Here is a 19,797-nt window from a genome sequence, read left to right on the forward strand (position 1 = left end):
AAGGACATGATGACACACACTTAGCCCCGAGCACTGACACTCTCAAGCGTCACACTCAAGAGTCACTTAGCCTCATCTCAAACCGAACGTGGGACTCTGAAAACACACACACACACACACACACACACACACACACACACAAAAGAGCAAGAGATGAGATGTCTATCTGAGGGCTGTCGCTGTCGCCAGTGTCAAAGAATATTAAAGCTTTTCACTTTGAGGGTAATTATAGTCGATAGAGCAGGACTTCAAAGCCCCTTAAGGACAGAGTGGCTAAGCCCTGTCCATCACGTATGCACACAGACAAACACACACACGGTCTCTCTCTTTCTCTATCGCGCACACACACACACATACACACACACACACACAAAGTCTCTCTCATCTGCCTGTCATTATCTACTCCCCAGTGTAATTATGCTGATGTGATTACATTAGATTAGTCATCTGGCCCAGTGAGAGCAGCCTGTCAGTGAGATATAGAGGGGAGCTGAGGAAAACGTCAGTCTTCCGTTAGGAGACTGTCGCTCCCTGACTGGCGGGGCGGCGAGCATCAGCTGAAGGAGCAGAAAGGGCAGAAGCGGTCTTTGATGCTCAAGGATGAAGACGAACATAAAGGTCTAAGATGCTTCGCTGGTGTTGACTTGTGCGCAGCAGAGTCGCCCTTTGACCCCGCTGATCGCTAGCGTGACGACCGGACAAATACAACAAGGGTCGGAAATTCCCTTGCCGATTTTTTTTTGTCCACTGAAGTTATCTGGATCTTTTTCTTGCACTAGGCTACATTTTAAGCTGCCAGTCAAATGAGGAAGCACACGCAGGGACAAAAAAATATGGCATAAGTTGATTTAAAATGTATTTAGAGCCAGCACAGAAGATAGACTGAACACAGCCGACATTTCCACACAGCCTTCCTCAGGGTGTGCTGGTTTTGTCCCATTTGACTGTCTTGTACTACTGCTTCCTATTGGGAATGTATTTTGGCCGGATACCCTTCCATCAGTTTTTACCTTGACTCCAAAGACGTCTTTGGGACACACATTCAAACTCTGCAGCGTTAACTCCTTCGGTTCGTTTTTATGTTTTTTTTTTGGTTTCATGGGTGTAAGTAGACAGGTGTTGACATCTGATAGCCAGCAGAAGAAAATTAACTCAGGGAAAACTGTAGCGTTGTCTGATGCTCATATTCAGCCATTTCTTCAAGTGTTAACTGGGATGAACACCAGAGAAGGTAAATTATGGAGCATCCATCATGATTAGCTACAGTTACAGGAATTTCACCCGGCATGGACAAATCAATAAATGTAATGACGATGGGTTGATGGGAGGAAGTACCCCATTGCCCAACCCTGGTTTGTATATGTGTGTGTGTGTGTGTGTGTGTGTGTGTGTGTGTGTGTGTGTGTGTGTGTGTGTGTGTGTGTGTGTGTGTGTGTGTGTGTTCTCCCATAGCTCCTCACCCTGAAGTGCTGCACAATGAGATGCAGTATGTGGACCAGCTGCGGAACAGTGTGGCCCTCCTCCACGATGATTTTGCGGGTCCAGTGGGTCAACATCTGGTGGCCGTCCTCCATGCGGGCGGGCACGGCCGGGGTCAGGATGGCCATGGCCTGCCGCACGATGGCACGAGCCTCCATCGTGTGGGCCTTCAGCAGGCTGTGGAAGACCTGTACAAAGCACACACACACACACACATCTTCTGACCCCTTCAATCGCTTTATATCCCTCCTTAGCTCTCCCTTCTCATATTCCATATCCAATGGAACATGAGAAGGAATACAACCATGTGCTACCACACTGCCGCTCACATACACACACCTTCCCACTCCCCACCACATGCTCAATTCCCGTATGGCATCATTTTCTCCATCAGCGCTACTTAAATATATTTTAGTTCCTTTCTAATTGTATGCAGCTTGTTATCATTTTCCACCACGTAGTCCCCTGTTTCACTTCAATTCAGTTGTGTCTTTGCTTGTCATCTTGATGTTTTGCATGTTCTGTTTGTTTTTAGGCAGATTGGGTTTACTAGCCCCTTGGGTTCGTTTTTTTTTTTTAATCTCTCCTGCACAAATTTGCCATGATTCTTCCTTTGTGTTTTCTCAACACTGTATTGTATTACTGTTTTGTAGCACTTCACTTATATCTTTTACCACTGGGCAAATTAATAAACTCGACAAAAGCAGTTTTCCTCCTCCTGTTTTCCTTTGAGCCTCCTTTCTCATCCTCCTCCCCACCTGCAGGACGATCTTCTTGTGGATGGCGAACTTGGCGATGATGTGGGCCAGAAGCAGGTGCCCGCTGTACTTGCAGGCGGGATCCACGCAGGCTTTGGGCAACAGGCAGGGCCAGGCAAAGGTCATGAGGCGCCGCAGCTTGCTGTTGCGCGACTTGTTGTTGTCGTGGATGTGGTGGGGGGCGTGCTCCACCAGCAGGGTGGAGAACTGCAGCAGGTAGATCCGCAAGGAGTCCAGCAGGTCGGCCTGCTTCTCTGGGTCCAGCACCTTGGGGAAGGAAGTGAGAGATGAGGGGGGGGGGGGGGGGAGTTAATGTTTGGGGTTAAAGGGAGAATAGCACAAAATGACCATATCTGCAGGGATTGGTAGGGTTGTTGATCAGTACCACTGACTGAACCATTTTGTTGTCAAGTGCTGAGATTTTTCACTTAAAAAACTAACTTTCTGGCCGGTACTCTGTTTTGGAGCAAAAACTCCCTGCTCGATGGAGGATGGTGCTAAGAGCTGCCAAAGCAGTATTTTTATGACAGTATTTTGCATTTTTGATATATTACCTCTTCACTAGATGTTTCTCTGTTAGATCTCTGCTCTAATTAACTAGCTTACACACCGTGCTGTGTAAATGTGACTTAATTGTTTGTGTCAGGAACAGGCCATCGTCCCTCAAGGGGCTGAGAGGGGCGGGAGGCTGAGCCAGAGAGCTGTCTATGTTGCTGCAATTCATGGAGGTCGCCGATCGAGGTCAACAGAAGTCACAGACCACTTAATGCACATTTCAATGAATAAGAAAAGAGAAATGGATTCTATAAAAGGAAGGTGCTTTACTCTTTGCCTGAATTATGTTTCTTTGAAAAGATATGGCAAATCTGAGTCATGCTTGCAGCCCAAAATTCCATGTGAATGACAACCCAGCACAACCCAATCCGCTTTCACACGCATTGAAAACCTCTCACAAAAAGACAGCTCTCCCATTCAAAACACCAAATCACCATTTGAATTCCCTGGAAAGCAGACACAGAGAGGAGAAGACACAGAGCGAGGGAGGGGAGCAAGGAAATGAGTTTTAACCAGCACAGAGAGGAGCCATTAGCAGCCATTAGCACTGGTGTTAGTCAGTGATGAGATCTGCCACAGCACAAACAAACACACTGACCTTTAGCATGGTCACACCGTGACATTTACACCAGGCATTATAGTCGGGCCTGATGAATGAAACGTGTGATGGGAGGAGAGGACAGTGGGATGAGAGGAGGGAGCGAGAAAGAGAGAGAGAAAGACGGATGGAGGAGATGAGAGGAGAGGATGGGAAAAGGAAGTAGAGCAAGATGGAACGATAGCAATGAAGTGATAAAGTAATGAGTGTAGGTCATGAGACGAGAGGGATCAGACTGAGTGGGATGTAGTTGATGAAGGGAGAGAGAATGGAAAGATGCTGGACTGATAAGACATTATGAGAGGAAATGCAGCAGGTAATGAAATCAGAGCGATGGAGAGACAAAGCCTAATGAAGAAAGGAAGGAGGGGGAGAAAGGAGGGGCTGCATGTGAAAACAAACTGATGAGAGGGGAAACCAGTGTGTGTGGTTAGGAGTGTGTGTGTGTGTGTGTGTGTGTGTGTGTGTGTGTGTATGTGTGTGTACCTTAGTGATGAAGACACTGGTGATGCTCTCGGGATTGTCTCCTTCAGGGTTGGGCGGTCCAAGCAGCTGCTCACCTTCGCCTTTCTCAAAGCTGTACAGGAAGGCCGGGTTCAGGATGTGCTGCAGCACCTGAGAACCAGGAAGGACACAAGTTACACTCTCTGTATTGAAAGCTTTGTAACACCTGAGAACCAGGAAGGACACAAGTTACACTCTCTGTATTGAAAGCTTTGTAACACCTGAGAACCAGGAGGAACACACACTACAATGTCTTCAGTGATAAGAAATACGAAAAACCTTGAGAATCAGGAAGGATGCTCAGAATCAGGAAAGACACAGATGAGAGTTATGAAGCAGAAATCTACATAACACCTGAGAATCTGAAGGGACACAGCTCCTTCACAGGTTAAAAAATTACAGCAAAAAAACTTTGCAACACATCAGAGAGGAAAGAAAAAAGCTCGGATTGAGAATGAAGAAAGTATTAGAGCACGGCAATGACAAACACGACCTGTGACACTGCTAATGAATGGGATGAGGTGAAAAGGAATGGCAAAAGAGAACATTTTATACTCTGAAATAATGCTCAATAACCATAAAACACTCTTAATTAAGACATAAACCTAGATAACAAAGAAATCCAAAGGGATACAGAGGCGTTACGATATCTGGGGCAAGACTTAAAATGCTATTTAATAACACCCTGAAACCGGGAGGGAACGTTACCAGGGAGCTTTGAATGAAGACAAAGGCTTGATTAGCCAGTGAAAAGCAGAATAACCCCCACCACAATACAGCTAACGACTGCATTTATTAGAGAAGCTGCTATCTCCTAATGAACCCCCCCATTCAATCCATCATGGGGGAGGACAGGGCATCGCTCAGCGGAGAACGAGCTGTGGCAGCATATGTTCCGGCTCCTCCATTAGCACATTATTCACACACGTTCTGCACAATGCACACGCATGCTTGATAGACACACACACACACACACACACGCACACACACACACGCACAAACAACCGAGGAAACACACATACATACACACACACACACCCACACCAAATAAAGACACAAAGAAAATGCATGAAGCGCCAGTCTCTTCTTCAGTCTCATCTATTCCTATTAATTCTGAGCCTCTCTGATATCAATCACTGGAGGACCGCCGCACATTTCTATAATGCCATTAGATGATTAGTGTGTTCCTGCAGCTTGCTTGTGTGTGTGTGTGTGTGTGTGTGTGTATGTGTGCGCAATACCGCAAGGCTAGTAGCCCAGATCTCATTCTGCAGGTGTCTCTTAATTATCTTGGATCCCATTCCTATACCCCTAAACAAATAATAAGTGTGTGTGTGTGTGTGTGTGTGTGTGTTGCAGTGCCACGAGCATTACTCTCCAGCCACCTTAGGAGGCAGATTGTGGTGTGTGTGGCCCAGAATAAGTATTACACTCACACACACACACACACACACAGCTGTTGGTTCATGCAAAGAAACACTTTTGCTTGCAGGTTTGGATTTGACGTGGAATTTCAATCTACTTTATTTTTGTTCACACTGACAGGAGAGGCACATTACAGGTGTAGCTACTAACAAAAACAACATCTATTTGTTGTTTGAACCGAACACAACCATTGATTTCAATCTTCTCCGGGGAAATGATACCAGCACAGCGCGTAGATACATTTTGATGTTGCTGAAATTTCTGCTTGCCATCTACCTGTCTCTACTGTCACGTCGAGCACAAAAAAAAAAAAAAGAAGAATACTAGCTGAATGTGAAACAGGCGCGCTGTGGCTCATAAATTTTATAGACTTGTTTGTTTGCTTGTCTGTTTGGAATTTACTCTGTAGTTCCATGAATAGTCAAATGCTTTTGTGAACAAAAACGCAGCACAAAAGCAGTTTTCTGAGAGGATTGTTTGGATAAAACAAGAGAAGCAATACAAGAACAGCGTGAGGTCAGGCTGCACCATCACAGACGATTCATTGCCGCTGTCGCACACTCTCTCTCTCTCTCTCTCTCTCTCTCTCTCTCACACACACTCTCTTCTCCGTCTCTGGCTTAAACTGAAATATTCTCCCAGACCCCTGTGATGCCACACAAGAACATGAGCCTCTCTCCCACACACAAGCATAGAGAGCGTGCACGCGCTCACACACACTACACAAACACAGTAAGGCACACACACACACTTCCCCGTGGTTTCTAGGAAAATGCTTAAGTCAATTATTTAAATGTCAGTGGAGGTAACACACACACCCCCACACTCTCTGTCTCTCTCTCTCTCTCTTGCTCACTCATACAGCAATGAACACAAACATATATTAACACTGAATAACACATCCGCTCACACACACACAGACAGACACACAGCTAGCATCTGCTGCACACCAGAGGAGGACAATTAAGGGGAAAACAACAATATGAGCAGAATTCAGTAGGGGGGGGTGGGGGGGGCTGTGAGCTAAGAGACTAGATTCTGCTCTGCTAAAAATTCAAACGCAGCGTTTCAGCCGGGAGAGACGCAGCATAATGAGTTGGCTGAATACGCTGCCTTCCTCTTCCTCTGGGTTCATTTCTTACTTTGTCTGTTTGTTTTTCTCCGTCCATATGCCACTGAAGCAATGCAAACCCTAACATGAGCGAAAAGGGCAGAGCCGAGTGAGCGGCATCACAAACACCAGTCAGCGTTTGTCCTTGTATTTGGGGTCCAAGTGCACGTGCCAGCATCTTGGTCAGAGTGTGTGTGTGTGTGTGTGATTGTGCGTGTGTGTGTGTGTGTGTTCTTGCCACACGGCCAGTCTCAGGCTGTGCCAGGCCAGGCCTTCCCCACTGACCCGTTTGTACTTAACAGCAGTGCTGTCGCTCCTCTGTGCCAGGTTGTGTGCCTGTTACAGCTGTGCAGTGTGTGTGTGCGCGTGTGTGTGAGTGTGTGTGTGTGTGTGTGTGTGTGTGTGTGTGTGTGTGTGTGTGTGTGGGGCGTGTGTGAGCTTAATTAAAAAGCAACACGACTGATTGTAATGCTTGCAGCAGCAGGTCAGGTAGAGAGGACAGAGGCATTCATCTGTGAGCCTCTAAGGGTCCAGAACCAGGGAAAATGACCTCCCTGACTCTATCAAAGAACTTCTGGTACAAAACACACCAACCATAAAAGTCACACAGATTAGGTCCCTAAATGGCTGCATTTCCCACACTAAAGACTAACGTATGCGAGCGGACTACAGCAGAGCAAGTAAGCTTGATGGTCCCAGAATGTATGTAACATGGTTTATAACGCATGGCTTGGCCAATTGATTCCTAAGTTGAACCCCCCCCCCCCTAGTTTAACCATTTGAATTGGATCCTTTTCAAATCTCAGCTCAGATAAGAGTGTGTGTATTCAACTGTCATGCCAAGGTCACACGGTGCTGGTGAGCGGAGGGCTGGTGGTCTGAGCCAGGCTGAGGGACAGCTCTGAACACCTGCCACCAGGCACCGGTAAATGTTGGCTGTGTGGCTGGGAATCCTGTCTATTCTAAAAGCCACTTTGGCAGGTAACCAACCATCATTTGAAGGTCCAATTCAATTCTAAAACTGGCTAACTGGCTGGTAAAACTGTGAAACTGGCTGGGGAATTTCGGGATTTTCCAGCCCCCTGTGGCATGTAGACATAAGTTAGTTCCCTGCCGTGATTGCCTCTGAGCATACCTTCGCTTTGAGCTCGTCGTTGAAGTGTGGGTCATTGAACTCGACGAAGCGGAAGAAGAGGGCCCGTTTGTGGGCGATGGTGTAGTTCCTGGGGATCTCCTCCTCCATGTACTCCTTCAGGAAGGTCATGTTGCACAGGAAGCGGCCCGTGAACGCCCGCAGAAGCTGGAACAGCAGCTCGATCTCTGAGTAGTTGCGCCTGGAGGGACAGACAGCGGGGTCAAGTTCAGCGCGCAGGTAGGAAGGCAGTTGTCCAACTGTGGGCAACACCAACTTCGTACAGTGGGGAGAACTTTAACTACCATATCTTTCAAATAACCTTTAGCTAATAATGTGAACTCGGACTATTCATCCAATTTACAAAGTTCTTTTTAAACCTTTGTTAATCGAGGGAAGTGTGAAATGTATGATCTCACACTGTTGGCTGGAGAGGTTGGGGGTTAAGTGCAGGGTCTGAAATTAACACCCAGTAAGTGCCAAATACCAGTAGATATTGTCTTTGGAGGATAAATCGACAAGTGTGTGAGCGCTTTTTAGGTGTTCGGGTGAAGGTGTATGCATGATTGGAGTAAGTGAAACTACACTGACTTTAAAAACTCCATCTGTTAGCACTAAAGTGATGTGGTAGCGTTGTTGTAACTAGGACAACCACTGATCAAATTAAAGCAAAACAATGGGTCTGTATCAAAGAGACTGTTGATTGCCTGCTATTACAGTGGCTCTACCTGTTTCTCCATTACCTGGATAGTTAGCTCCATACTGTTAGCTGAAACAAAACGTTCCAGATCCACTGTATAAGTGAGTGAGTTTTAAATTAAAAGTGTTAATCTGTTTTAATTGAATGTTTCACACAGTACCTGATCCTACACAGGTTTTCTAGTGTGTCAGCCCTTGGCAGAAGAGTCAAAAGGTTAATTTCAGACACTGGTTAAGTGCCTTGCTCAAGGGCATCTCACAGCAGTTGCTGAGGAAGAGGAGAGTGTTTCTCATTCACTCCCTAACCCAGATTTTCCCTGTCAATCCTGGATTCCAACCGGCCACTTCCCAGAAGCCCACTTTGCCTAACCTCCAGGCTACTGTCGTCCCCATTGCAACTTGAATTAAGTGTACTCACTTGCAGTAGCTGAGCAGGCAGAAGGCCAGCAGCTTGGGCTCCTTCCAGTTGGTGGCGGCCATGTTGTCTTTGCGATGTCTCTCCTGGAAGGCCTCACTGACCCAGACTCGCCTCAGCTGGCTGACCAGGGAGTGTTGCCCTGCCAGCCAGCCCTCATCATTCTTCACGATGATGCTGATGATCTGAGCACAGGGGATGAAGAAAGAAAAACAGATGGAGACTAAATTATGGAATTAATGAGAGTTTAGCAGCATTCAGGTAAGGAAACAGTACCACCGCCACCAAAGAGGGGCATCTTCAGGTGTCTTTGTGCGTGTAGAGAAAGTACACCTTGATAGAGATGTAATGAAAATGTGTGTACCTTGATAGCCTGAAACTGCAGGTCCAGTCTGGCTGTGGTGGTGGAGGGCGATCCGGGACGGACGGTTGCCGCAGTACCAGCAGGAACCAGCAGGGGGACGAAGCGGTTGGGGTTAGAGGCCAGCACGTCTCTTAGAGGCTTGGCATCTTTGTGCTTCAGGAAACTCTGTATAGGAACAAATACAATACCGTGTGCATTAGACAAAATGAGGAGAGACGGGAGAAAGCCATGTTCACTGTTTTGGATCACTGTGGTATTACGTATTATAAAAAAAATCTAATCAAACAGCACAGAATACTAAGAATTTATACTGGGAGTGATCCATCTCCATTTGGTGTTAACGGGACCAGTGAGCCTCGAAACACTAAATATAGCCCTGATTATGGCCTATTACTAAGGCAGTAAAAAAAATGTAAATGCTGTTTCAATGGCAAATGTGTCTGCGAGAAGACTGCGGGGATTGCGTCTTTAGAGCTCCCCGTGTCTGACCATGAACATGCGGCTCCACTGGGGGTCGTTCAGCGTGGCTTCCATCATGAACAGCTCCACCGTCTGAGATGGGTGGCGCGTCAGGAACTTGATCAAAGGCTCCCTGAACGGACTGCCAGCCTGATGGAGGAGGAGGAGGAGTAGCGTGGAAGGAGAAGGGAAAGGAAGGGAAGGAAAAAGGTGAGAAAAGAGGCAGAAAGGAGGAAAGATAGGAGTGATTTCTTAAAAGCAAATCAAGATTCTATCACTTCCCTGTGAAGCTCTGAGTGGAGCAGCGGAGTTTAATGTCTCATACACACTAATCAGATTAGATCAAACTGGATTAGGAGGCTTATCCCAGGTCAAGGAAATTAATATCAGAAGGATTTGCTGTAAATTCATAACGTAAAGCCTACTTCAACTATAAAACTCTAAAAAGGTAAAGGAAATAAATCTCCTTCAAGCTAGCGCACCCTTTAAAGTATGTATCAGATCATTTTCAACTCAAAATTTTCCCATCTCCCAGCTCTCCAATACAGTCCAGTGTCAATATGTTGAAAAGCATGTTTTGTGTGCTTGTAGGTTTGATTTTTGAAGTGTCCATTTTGGTCAGAATCTATTGGTATGATGGAAAAAGATGGGAAAATAGGGTCAAGACTGAAAAAGGCCAAAGTTATACTTTAAGGCAGGAACATTTTTAACATTTAGGTAAAATGAGTAGAGATCGGATGTAATGAGATTTTTAAATTGTTGTTTATATTCTAGCAAGCCAATGCCTTTGCTAGAAAGATTTGTGGCTCCGAAATAATCGTATTGTGAGATAAGCGTATCGTCCCATCCCTAAAAGTGAAAGAGCTTCACCTACAAAACTACCCCAAACTCGACTCATAGACTGGACGAGCCCATTCAAATAATCAGTCGTAAGAGTGGAGTTTGGTTCCTACCTCTATGAGCATGGCCCTCTCCGTCTTCATGACCACCTCCAGCAGAGGTTTGACCAGAGTCTGAGGTGCTGCTGGGATCAGGTGGAAAAGGTTGATGATGGCAGAACAGATCTTCATTTCCTAGACAGAGAGAGAGAGAGAGACAGAGAGAGGAGGGAAGAGAAGGACGCATGAAAGTCTGGGAAAGACGATGGCACTAGACGGACATAATTTCTGACAGACAGTCTCGACGGACAGCCACTGCGGAAAGACAAGGATGGATCTTAGTCGTGTTAAACTAGTGAAAATGCAATCAGAGCCGCATTAGGGGTAGATAAGTTTCTGGAAGAAAAGTACGTGGCACACTGGAATGAGTTCTTGGATTACAGACGAACAGGGTACAGACAAATGACAATTTTCATAAACCCGGTATTACCGATATCCTGGAGGTGCAAAACGAAGGGAGGGAAGGGGGCGGGGGGGGGGGGGGGATTGGACACTTTATAACAGTCAAAATGTGAGGTTAGAGCGAGGCTGAAGACGACAGTAAGGTTTCTGAAAGACGACCACAGACACACGGACACAGAAATACAGGGCAAGTCCACCATCACCACTACCACGACATTGGTTCAATTCACCAGCACGACATCGGCTCGACTAAAGTTTCAATCACTGACAGGGAGTCACCAACAGAGGGCGCAACACCGGGCCACATCTCACCTCAACGCCCTCCAACGCAGGCTGTGCCGGAACGGGAGACAATGATCAGAGAGTCAGCAGAGCAGTGTGTGTGCGAGTGTGCATGTTTTGTGTGTGTGTGTGTGTGTGTGTGTGTGTGTGTGTGTGTGTGTTCCATATGGAAGGTGAGCAGATGAGACAGGGTGATAACAATGAAATGAATGGGCAGACAGCCACGGCCTTTAAGCGTGACCTCTGGAACAACTTTTCTCCGATCTGGGCGAATAACAGGGCGGAGGGGCATATCAGAAGGTTAGTCGGGCAACAGAAAATCCATGGCATTTGGAGAGAAAACACTCTTTCTGACAATGTCATGACAGATTTCAGGTCATTCACTCAATACTCTTCAGCACTATAGACGCTGACATTTTGCTTCCATCAAACCTTTTAGGTGAAAGTCAAATTAATATAACCTACCCCTGTTTTCTTTTTTTTCCCTTTGTTCCTTTCTACCATCTCCTTTCTCCTCCTCTCTCCCTTAACCTTCCTCTAGTCTCTCCGTGTCCCCCCTCCATCCTCCTCGGCCCTGCTCCATCTTGCTCTCTTTCCGGTTTTTGTCGTTATCAAGCTTGGCTAGTTGACCCCGGCCTTATTGTCACTGCCAGCCTTGCTGTCAACAGGCACAAAGACTAGGAGTGGAGGCGGGGTGGGGTAGGGGGGGAGACAGGGGCCAATTTGCATCTAATTACGCTCACCGTTTTGAGATGGAGAACGATGAACTAAAAAAAAGAAAAAAAAGAAAAGAGAACAGAGGGAAAAAAAATGGGTGCTATTTCTGTGAGGGAGAGGCAGCGGATTTTTCCCCCTCTTTCTCTCTCACCTTTTCTTTGCCTTTACAAGGTTATCTGTCGGGGAGATAATGAGGAGACGCAGCGCTGGGCCCACCACCGCCTGCCTGGCGCCTAATTAATCATTGATTGTAATATGGCCACTCACGACTCATCTGGGAGGAGGCCACACTGAGGAGGTGTTGACTGTGTGCGACTATGGCTTTGTGTGTGTAAGGGGCAATTTCTCTGCCACTTCAGTGTGTGTGCCGTTTGGCTGGAGCAGGACAGCTCAACTGAACAAAAAAACAAAAAAAAAGGTGCCAGGAGACAGCTGTATTGACCTGTTCCTACAGGCCATGTCTGCTTCTGTATTGCATTCACTCAGGCTTTCAACTGAGGTATTGAACTGAGGTTGATGAAAGTAACAAGACACCTCTACATGGTATGAATGATGAAAGCTTCACATTTATATCAAATTTCACAGCGCTGAAAGGTGTGTGTGTGTGTGTGTGTGTGTGTGTGTGTGTGTGTGTGTGTGTGTGTGATGTGTCTATACTCACGCTGCCATCGCTGCGCTGGCCTCCCTTGTGGGTTATTACAACCACCTCCATCCACTTCCTCAGGTGTTGCTGAGAGAGACAGAGTCAGAGAGACAAGATTGAGACTATGTGTGTGTGTTTGTGAGAGAGTGAGAGTGTATGTGTGTTACTATATGCCTTAATGGGTAGATCATGGCATCAACACTGCCAAAGTTAGAGGTGACTAACTTTGACTGCCATGAAGACACCCATGATAAAAATGCATGTTGTGCTGCCAGACGCTTTGGATAAAAGGCATAAAAAAATGACCAAATGACAAATGTTATGAGATGAGAGAGGAGGAGGAGGAGAGAGAACGATGTGTTTCTCACCATCATCTGGTCACAGAACTTGTCGTTGAAGGAGTTGGGGAAGAGGCGCGTGACGGAGGTCAGGCGGTTCACCACGTTGAGCGTCAGGCTGCGGTAGTCGCCCAGCATCATCAACAGGGGGCGCATGTGCGTGTGGATCTGGTCCACTTCAATGGTGGCGCCTTCCAGGAACTAAAATAGAGGAATTGGACGCATAAATTACAGTACTAAGACGTTTCTTTGAAATTGTTATAATACTCATACTCAATATCATTAGAATTCTTAAAAGATACAATCTAAAACTTAACTAACCATCTAATCACAGTAATCTTGAAGAGTTTGACTTGTAGATAGAAAATAAGCTTTCACAAAAATTTCTTAAAATCTTAACTCAACTGCTCCGATATTGCCATACCTTACTAATTAAGCTGTTAAGAAACAGCTTCAAAACACTGTTGGTAATCTGACCAATGAAGCGTCACACATAATTTTTTTAGCTGCTGCATAGTGAACACCTTGTGTCAGACAATAACAATAACAACAACAATGACAATGGTTCAGCAGGGGGCGCCATACTGCATACTACAGATTGGCCCTGTAAACCAAAAATGTCTCAAAAGGTTGGAAAGATGCTGATGATATACTGTACCATAATGATAGAAATACAATCTACTAAAATTGTAAAGTATCACACTATGCTATCTTTTTTAATAGGCAAAATTTTCACGGATCTAACAAGCAAGATAACCTTGACCTGCATTATGTAAAAACTCCCAAAATCCCAGGCCAAGTTCAGGCTTCAGAAACAAACTCACTCAGCATTCAAAAACTAGAAATATGCAGGGCTGGGGTTTTTTTTTCCCAAGGCCTAAAACTGAATCACTCTAATTCCCCTTCCACAAATCATCTTCCGCCTGCATTAGACCTGGCCTTGTCGGGCCTCCCAGCCCTGTGAAGAGCTCACTACCCCTTGTGTCTCCATTAAGGAACTAAGGCCACTCAAATGAGGGCATGGCCAGCCGTAAACAAGCACACATGCCAACGCCAAACAGTGACGACGCACACCCACATTCTCACACAGACGGGAGGGGATGATGCATGGCAGCCACATTCATTTTCCTCTCAGCGCTGAGAACAAACACTCCATCCTGTATCGATCGGCCCGTGGCAACGCTCATTAGTGCTAGCAGGGCAGAGATGAAAGGATGGGGAGAGCAGAGAATGGCTAGGCAGGGGGGAAAAAAATGGGAGGATAGTGAAAAGGAGTGACGGTGGTAAAGAAAGAAAATGAAGGACACAGAGAGAAATGGAGGGAAAAAGGGACAAAGAGGTTGGGGTGGATGGATAGAGGCAAAGGAGGTATGGATAGTTTGACAAATAGAGGCAGGGCTGTTTCAGAGGAGAGTGTGATAAAGCAGTGGGAGGTCTGTATGAAGATAACTGGGTGGGGGACATCGCATGAGGGAGAGATTAACAAAGGACTTCTAAGATGGCAAATGACGGGAGGGATATAGAGAAGGGACTGAGGAGATGAGAGGGAGGAAGAGCGAGAAGGAAAACAAAGAGGGTACAGCACCAAAGACGGAGAGAAAACTATGACGGCAGGTGAGGGATGATTAACATTTAAAGACCTATGTTGGTGGCTTTCAAATCAGTTTGTACTGTTGGCAAATTAATTCCTTAAAATCAATTCACATCTTTGCCTTAATTTTCACCAAAAAATACTGGTTTCATTCACCCACGTTTTCACTTCATCTGGCGCCTGTCTTGATAACCGGGTGTATAACCTTTCCGTTAACAACAGAGCTTGGATCGACATTTTGACAGCCAATCAAACACTGGAGGTAACCACTTGTAAACAATGTTGGACAGGTGCTAGCATATGAGACGCTACTATACTGACATTTCCCGTGAATAAAAAGCAGTGGCTTCTTGCAGATAGTTACTTACTTAAGCTGATTTAAGGAATGGCATCTGGTGACAACCTAGCAAAACTTTGGCAAACCTGAACTCCTGAGTGTCGAGTCAAATTCAAAATGCAGTCCACTGCATAGGGATGCTGAATCTAAACAGAGCAGTCTGATACTTGCCAATGAAATAGCCAAGCTCGCCGAAAATGTTCCTCTTGGGCTTTGTGCAGGTTGACACGCTGATAGTATACAACAATGACTATCTGCCATGTCTGATAAGTGATTTGGCAGTACCGAAAATGATTCGCTTCAACTATCTAGTTTGCAACCAAAACAGACAATAACACTCCCGCAAAGAAAAGGAGGATGATGCGTTTGAGGGGACTAGGAGAGGTGGGACAAAAATGCAATGACATTCACTGTAATTCTCGACATAAAATACACTTTCACACAATTCTAAACCGATTATGAAACCACAAAGAGCAAGCTGAGGTTTCGGCCATACAACAGCCCAAACAAGCAGAAAGCTTTACAGCATTTTTATAATGGAATGGGCCTATAAGACAAGAGGGAGAAGGTTGGGAGAAGAAAGGCTTGGGGCAGAAGCAACAGAAATAAGGATGAAAAGTGCAGCACTGACCTTCCTCATGCAAGCCTCTCCTGCCTCCTGCAGCTCACTGTTGGTGGAGTTGAGGGCTTTGAACAGCGCAGCGATGATCTTCTCTCTGGACTGGGGCAAGTAGTTACAGGCTGCCAGGGCATCTAACCAGGAGACAGAATATCATTTAAGAAATTCTTCCTGACAAGTCGGAGACAAGGAATGATAAAAATCTATGAAATAATACCAGAAAAGAGGTCAGATGATAGAAATACTGAAATGTTAGTAAATTAGTTAATTCATATAGGTGTAAAATAAGGCATGAAGTGATAAAATGATCATGACAGTGCTAACAACAGCTTTAAGACCGTTAAATGTAATCAAAACTTGTCATATTTGTGTTCCCTATAGATGGGGTTACGGACCATTCAGTTTGCCTTTTTAGGCATTTAGCTGAGCCTTTCATCCAGAATGACTTGCAGTGAGCACAAAAGCAGAGTAAGCATCAATTTGTAGCATGCCAATATTACAATGCACCAATATCAGGTCCTGTGTAGCCAACTCACTGAGGGCAGCGATGCGGAGGGGAACCAGGGAGGGAAGGCTCTTGTAACAGGGCAGCTTCATCAGAGCAGCATCCTCTGCCTCACACAGGTTCAGCAACTGGAAAGGAGAACAACAATACAGGTCAGAGGTCAACAATCAGTTTGCTACAAGTGTCGACATTTCGGCTTGAAGCAGCACAGTGCATATAAAACTTTGAGGGGGGAAGCACACAGCCATCTCAAAATAGAAGGCAATGTCACAGTGACAGGATTCATTTGATTCTATTTTCGGTGACACACTGCTTGATGCCTTCTTCTTTTCCTCTCTCCAAGTTTTTATCACTAGTGCAAATGCACTAAATCTAAACCTAAGATCTAAGATGCCTGTGTGCCATATGCATAGCAATGTACAGTATGATGTCATCTAAACGCATAAAAAAACAAAAAACAAACAAACATCTAACTCATCTAAAAGCAGGTTTACAAAGTGCTTTACAGGAAGGCATAAAAACAAGAATAGATCAAATTTGAGATGAAAATAAAACATTCAACAATAGGTTAAAAGAAAAATAAATACATAACGCTACAAAATGCTGCGGGCAGTATAATATATAGACAACTGTAATTGCAAATGTAATTGTGTTTTGGAGGGGCAGGCTAGGAAATAAGGCCAAACAATGAATTATCGTTACATTTACATTTTTCTAGTTGTTAGGGGCAATTTTCCAGATGTGGGGCCCTGGAGCTACTAAAGGAATAACCGCGTCTCCTGAGCCTTGCATACCTCTGTGTAGAAGACCTTGTGCTCCATGACGTTGAGATCCATGGTGAAGAGGCGGGGCTGCAGGGTGGTGCAGAAGGTGTTGCCCTCCATCAGACCGATCTGGGCGTTGGCCGGCTGGTGACGCAGCAGGTGCTTCTTGGGGGGAACCATGTCCTGCAAAACCTGGAGAGAACAAAGACGGGTGACAACTATAGCCTCACATGTATTATTTTACCACTTTTTCCAACAGTCAATATCCTGACTGCTTTCAACTACAGCAGACATTCAAAATTTCTCAGTATAGCCAAAGTCTATAATGGTTAATTGTGTAAAAAACAGTAATTGTGCAGCTCTATGAGGCCCCACCTCTTTGTGTGGCTCCATGATTACGGTGACACTCTTGCCGGTGACCTGGGCCAGGACCTGCAGGGAGTGCATGGCCTGCTTCCTGACGGTGGAGTTGGGGGAGGTCACCTCTCGGACCAGGTCGTGCGTGACCATGTGGAAGGATTTGTCCTGGGCGGCCAGCAGCTCCTCGGTCTTTTCCTCATCTTTCAGAGGCGTGGCGCAGCGCACCAGCAGCTGCTCCAGCGTGGTCTTAGCCATGGCCACCGCTCCGTTAGACACCTATGTGAAAATCAATAAGACAGGTAGTACCATGTCATAGCAGTGAGAGTGCAGCGGTACGACAACAAAACGGACGAGTTTTTTCACTACACCTGCTGCAACCCTTTGTAAAACACAGAGGGAGGACAAAAAACAAATAGGAGCAGGCAGACCTTGAATCGATGCACTAAATAACAACTGCATCAACTAAAGGGAGTGAATATTACTCCTACTCCTTCTCCTGGATTATTTACATGATACTAATGTCCCCTCACCTCTCCTGTGAGATCCATCATGACAAAGAGCAGCGCCTTGAGGAAGGTGAGCTGGTTCTGCAGCACCCAGATCAGAGGCAGTCTCTCCATCAGGAACTTGATGGACACCACGCCGCCCAGCTTGGCGTACCAGGCCTGCTCATAGCAGCAGGCGCACAGACGCTCCACAATGTAGGAGAACAAGGGCAGCTGGCACGCCTGGAGGTGGAGAGGAGAGACCAGGATGATTAATTGGTTCCCATTTGAAAAATTATTAAAAAATAATACAACTAAAGCAAACACAGAGAAAAATAGACAATAAAACCACCTAAGGAAACTTTTGACATTTTGGCATAATTGTTTATGTTTTGACAGAGAAAAAACAAAACAATTTAATAGTTGAATTCCAAAAGTAAATATCCATTTTGAAAACAGAATTACTACCTGAATATGTACAAAATGCAGATGCTTGCTTTCTCTGTTAACTTACTATTTAGCAATTTTTAGTAAGTAATGGGTTCCATAACCTTAGACAAATAACTTCATCGTCCATGCAAGCAATCATTTTGTCAGAGTAGCTGCCCCATTTTTCAAATGGTCGATCTTTCATGTGGTCGGAATGCAACCGTTCAATTTTATACTAAAGTAATCCTAAGATTGACAGTGAAAGCTTTCCTAAATGATCTTAATGGCCAGCGCAGATCACCACAATTACACAAGAAATGATGAGAGATGAGATGAGGATTACAACATCAATGTGTTATTACTTCCACTTATAACTGAACTCCCTCCTCCCCTCCCCGTCCCCCAGGCCACTGACCCTCTCCTTGGAGCCCAGGATGATGCTGGCCACGTCGAAGATGACGGCCAGGGCCACCTCTCCGATCTTACACAGCTCCTTCTCCTCATAGGCCATGCAGATAGCGATGGCATCAATCAGAACCAGCGGGTCCATTCCCTTGGAGCCGTTCTCCTCACTGTGGAACATGGCTGTGCTGGGCTGGCTGCCCAATTGGTAGCATGGCAGCAGGAACGGCCCTGGGAGGGAGGACAGAAAGAGACACAGGAGAAAGGAAAAATAATTATGTTTAATATGAATTAAGTGTGAGAGGTGAGAACTACAGCTGTGTAATACAGGCAATTTTTTACATGTTTTGTTTTGAAAATGTCTTGCTTTGTGCAACATTAAAAACCAAGCACTTAAATGCCTGTGAGTTTCTTGCACAACTGGGAAAAAGAGAGCCAATGCCAGGGCGAAACAGAAAGCTAATATTAGATGTGGAGAGGCCAGAGAGCGCCAGTCCCTCACCACACTGCTGGGCCACAGCCACCATGGTGTAATGGCGAATCAGGCTGGCTACGAAGGGCAGCGCGCTGGGCCTCAGGTCCTTTATCACCGCAGACATGAATGCCCCTGTCAGGGCCTGTTCAAAAGTCCTGCGGGCAGGCGTGTCCTGCGCCTTGTAGCGGTGAGAGATTATGACATTGGGGATCCACTTCTCAGTGAAGCTGATGGGGACAAACACAAACAAGAAAAAACAATAAATTGGATGATAAAAATTGCCTGACAACATTTTATGGTAAAATTTTACTTTTTTAAATATTTTTTAAATGAACACATTTTATAAGAACTTCACTGGACTGGCAGTCTATAAAAACCCATGACTGCCGAGTCTCTCCTCCTGCCTCCTCTGCCTATGTTCATTGTGTTCGGGACGTTTCTGGGTGGTAACCTTTTTCTGTCGATCAGTGCCTGTATTAACTGTATTAGTGTAGGTGTGGCTATCTAACACCACATTTCTTCGAAACAGTGTAGCGTACAGCGAAAAAAAGCAAAGTAAAGCAAAAAGAGCTGCAGACAGAGCTCAACTTTGACTTGGCTTTTCCACACTGGCGAGAATTAAAATAGCAGAAGGGGATTTAGAGTGATTCAGAGTTTGCCTTTCTGTTGGACAGGTAAGTTAACCAAATGGCTAGTTAGCTAATGTTTTCTTGTTAGCCCCCGTGTCAAATTATCAACTGATCCCTGTGGAGGAATGTCCTTCGCGCTGGTGGTGGGAGGGTGCAGGGAGGCGGTGGCAATTTGAATGGACACACAGAGGCAAAACAACATGTAGCATGGGGGAAATCCTGCATAATATGCCTTTAATTGCTTTTGGTGAGCCTATTCCCTCTGCAGACAGACAATGGACAGTGATCTGTCTTTTGAAACACATTTAAAACCCTGGCAATCGGCCACCCTCCTTCCCTGTTCCTCTCCCCTCCCCACACTATTTGTGCATCTCTCTCTCTC

At 45.6% G+C, this 19,797-nt stretch overlaps 1 protein-coding gene across 5 annotated transcripts in view; it reads right to left on the minus strand.

The window, feature by feature from the left end:
- trrap (transformation/transcription domain-associated protein) overlaps positions 1-19,797 on the minus strand; it is a 97,989-nt gene that overhangs the window by 60,297 nt on the left and 17,895 nt on the right. For 2 of the 5 annotated variants that reach the window (XM_071530971.1, XM_071530972.1), the window contains exons 22-39: positions 18,814-19,013; positions 18,325-18,542; positions 17,526-17,723; positions 17,011-17,271; positions 16,666-16,827; positions 15,903-15,999; positions 15,379-15,500; positions 12,850-13,020; positions 12,500-12,568; positions 11,152-11,172; positions 10,453-10,572; positions 9,530-9,649; positions 9,041-9,205; positions 8,680-8,861; positions 7,566-7,764; positions 3,877-4,005; positions 2,238-2,504; positions 1,461-1,667 (exon numbers count right to left, since the gene is read on the minus strand). In XM_071530971.1, coding sequence (XP_071387072.1) covers positions 1,461-1,667; positions 2,238-2,504; positions 3,877-4,005; positions 7,566-7,764; positions 8,680-8,861; positions 9,041-9,205; positions 9,530-9,649; positions 10,453-10,572; positions 11,152-11,172; positions 12,500-12,568; positions 12,850-13,020; positions 15,379-15,500; positions 15,903-15,999; positions 16,666-16,827; positions 17,011-17,271; positions 17,526-17,723; positions 18,325-18,542; positions 18,814-19,013 — 2,908 coding nt within the window. Of the gene's footprint in view, positions 1-1,460; positions 1,668-2,237; positions 2,505-3,876; positions 4,006-7,565; positions 7,765-8,679; positions 8,862-9,040; positions 9,206-9,529; positions 9,650-10,452; positions 10,573-11,151; positions 11,173-12,370; positions 12,373-12,495; positions 12,569-12,849; positions 13,021-15,378; positions 15,501-15,902; positions 16,000-16,665; positions 16,828-17,010; positions 17,272-17,525; positions 17,724-18,324; positions 18,543-18,813; positions 19,014-19,797 lie in introns of all 5 variants that reach the window. The other 3 variants (XM_071530975.1, XM_071530970.1, XM_071530973.1) reach the window with 2 other exon arrangements.

Source organism: Centroberyx affinis, unplaced genomic scaffold (genome assembly GCF_046629955.1).
Source record: "Centroberyx affinis isolate AG114_WGS23_722 - 3 ecotype Tasmania unplaced genomic scaffold, CSIRO-AGI_Caff_v1 ptg002014l_1, whole genome shotgun sequence".
NCBI lineage: Eukaryota > Metazoa > Chordata > Actinopteri > Beryciformes > Berycidae > Centroberyx > Centroberyx affinis.